Consider the following 2,633-nt stretch of genomic DNA (forward strand, 5'->3'; position numbering starts at 1 on the left):
TGAACTCGCCGAGTTGTATGTGAAAGAGATTGTTAGTCGACATGGTGTGCCATTATCAATTGTATCAGACAGAGATTCTAGATTAGTGTCAAACTTCTGGAACAGTCTACAACAGAATTTGGGTACACGTGTAAATTTGAGTACAACTTATCATCCCCAGACAGGCGGTCAGAGTGAGAGAACGATTCAGACTTTAGAGGATATGTTAAGGGCTTGTGTATTAGAATACGGTGGATCGTGGGATTCACATCTGCCGTATAACAATTCATATCATTCAAGTATAGGGATGCCTCCTTATGAAATGTTGTACGGTCATCATTGCAGAACTCCGACTTGTTGGTTAGAAGCCGGGGAGAAACAATTTGCAGGTTCTAAAATTGTTCAAATGACTGCCGAAAAAGTTGCTATTGCGCGAGAAAAATTGAAAGCCGCTAGATACAGGCAGAAAATGTAGGCTGATCCACGTAGACGTCCGGTAACCTTTAGTGTGGGTGATCATGTGTATATGAAAGTTTCACCAAGGAAAGGGGTTATCGGATTTGGTAAACGGGGTAAGCTTGCACCAAGGTTTATTGGGACGTTTCCGATCAATGAGATTTTGAATGATCAAACAGTGGTTTTGGATCTTCCGCCAGAATTAGCCGGTATTCATAATACTTTTAATGTGTGTTATCTACGTAAGTGTAAGTTAGAAGATGAGACGCAACTTTTACCATTAAAAGATTTAAAGGTTGATTTGAGTAAGAAGTTGGTGGAAGAGCCAATTCGTATAGTTGATCATAAGATAACTAAGTTGAGAAAGAAACAGATTCCGATGGTGTTGATTGAGTGGAAGCATAGTTTGGGATCGAATCTTACGTGGGAGACAGAAGAGTTGATGAAGACTCGTTACCCTCAATTGTTTGACCAAGACCAGATTCCGAGGACAAAATCTCTTTAAGGGGGGTGGAATTGTAACAGACTGAAACCCGGGCTAGTTGTAAGTGGACTATTTTGCTCTTAGGGTTTTATTATGTGTTTTATATGATTTTTTTTAATTATGTGAATAGTGTTATTTTATTATTTGGTTAAGACCAGTTTGTGACAAGGGTCACAGAACAGGTTTGTTTATTTAATTTTAACTCCGTTAGGGCTACCTAACGAGGTACATAAGATTTCAGATAACTGATAAATACCTGTGTGAGATGGGGTATGGGATTTTAACCCCAAATAAGTGTATTGTGCTGCCTTTTCTTCCCTTATCTCTCCATCTCTCTAGAAATTTCCCAAAACACACCCGTACTCACCTCATCTTCACCATCAAACTCTAGATTGCTAATTAGTGTCCTGGAGCTGAAATCTTGTGCATCATCTTGTTCCTTACAGTTTACTGAGTCTTTTGAGGTAAGAATCGAAGTGTTTCAAGTTCTAATCTTTGTGAAAATGGATTTTTTGTGTTAATTTTACTAAATGTTCAATTTGGGTAAAAATGGTTGATTTTCATGTTGTTTGTGTCAAAATCTTGTAGGTTTGTTTTTATTGATGTTTAGTGTACTTGATTTGGTCTGTATTGAGGTAAGAAACGAGCTCTAGAGCAAGAAATGGTGAATTTTGGGTTAAACCCGTAGTTGTGTTCATCTTCTTCATCAGATGAACACACTCGGCTAAGTGTCTACTGACACTCGATCGACTGTGTAGACGATTGACCGGTTGAGTGACACACTCGACCAAGTGTGTATGAATTCTGACCAGATGATTTGACTTAGTCAGTCGACCGAGTGAGAAGACACTCGACCGAGTATGTGGACACAGTCGGTCGACTGTGTGAGACAGTCGACCGTGTGTCTTTGAGGGCATAATATTTTACTAAGTGTTGAGTTAGTAAAATATTTCAGGATGTAAATTTTGAAAATGCATAAGTGTTAAGCTTGAATTTTTAGCGGACGTTTTTTTACTGATTTGCTGAAATGTGCTATTAGTGTGTCTAATTTTGATTGGAACACTATTCTAACTTGGTTTTTGTTGTTCTCAGGAGATAAGAACAAGGAGGAAGCTCAGAAATAATAACTGAGCAGTTGCTGGAAATTGGTGAGTGGGTCTATCTTCGGATATCGTTTAAGTAGCATGCCATGCTACTATGATTTATTCTTTTACCATGCTTTAAATTAGTGATATTGCCATGTTTAAATAAGGATTGCCATGCTAGTTAGATCGTTGCATGCTTACTGTGATTATATGATATTATGTGCGCACTGTGTTTGGCACCAGCCAGGCCAGAGGAGGCGGGGGACTCGTAACTGGGCCTGAGGAGGTTAGAGTTCGTATGAGGTCAACCGGGCCTGAGGAGGTTGGGTTCAAGGACTACCGATTATGGAGTATAGTATTGAATGACGCATCCCCTGCGTCCGGATAACTATGCTGTGAATCGTGTAGCAAGGACTATCGGTAGACTCTAGCCCGATCAGCTTGGAGGCGTGTGCTCGTACAAGCCCCGATCCTCGTATTGTCTTTATGTTGTATGCTAGTTGGTTGTTAGCATGCTAGTGTTGTTGTTCGCATGTGTGGTACTTATGCGACCTAAGTTAGATAGATTCCATTCACTTAGCGTTATGCTAATCCTCCACATTTCCACCCTTGCAGGTTTAAGTACTGCT

General features: G+C 40.0%; 1 protein-coding gene across 1 annotated transcript; it reads left to right on the forward strand.

Moving 5' to 3' along the window:
* Nucleotides 1-505: 505 nt before the first annotated feature.
* On the forward strand, nucleotides 506-2,392 carry LOC139870335 (uncharacterized). Its single transcript, XM_071858161.1, has 2 exons — nucleotides 506-817; nucleotides 2,252-2,392. Exons 1-2 carry the CDS (start codon nucleotides 506-508, stop codon nucleotides 2,390-2,392), a joined length of 453 nt encoding a protein of 150 aa, XP_071714262.1.
* The last annotated feature ends 241 nt before the right edge of the window (nucleotides 2,393-2,633 follow it).

Source organism: Rutidosis leptorrhynchoides, chromosome 10 (genome assembly GCF_046630445.1).
Source record: "Rutidosis leptorrhynchoides isolate AG116_Rl617_1_P2 chromosome 10, CSIRO_AGI_Rlap_v1, whole genome shotgun sequence".
In the NCBI taxonomy this organism is placed as follows: Eukaryota; Viridiplantae; Streptophyta; class Magnoliopsida; order Asterales; family Asteraceae; genus Rutidosis; species Rutidosis leptorrhynchoides.

Excerpts from the sequence above, each read along its gene's own strand:
- LOC139870335 (XM_071858161.1), top strand. The coding sequence starts at position 506 with ATGAAAGTTTCACCAAGGAAAGGGGTTATCGGATTTGGTAAACGGGGT. Across the intron at positions 818-2,251 it reads GAAAGAAACAGATTCCGATG|GCCAGAGGAGGCGGGGGACT; the intron begins GTGTTGATTGAG and ends GGCACCAGCCAG.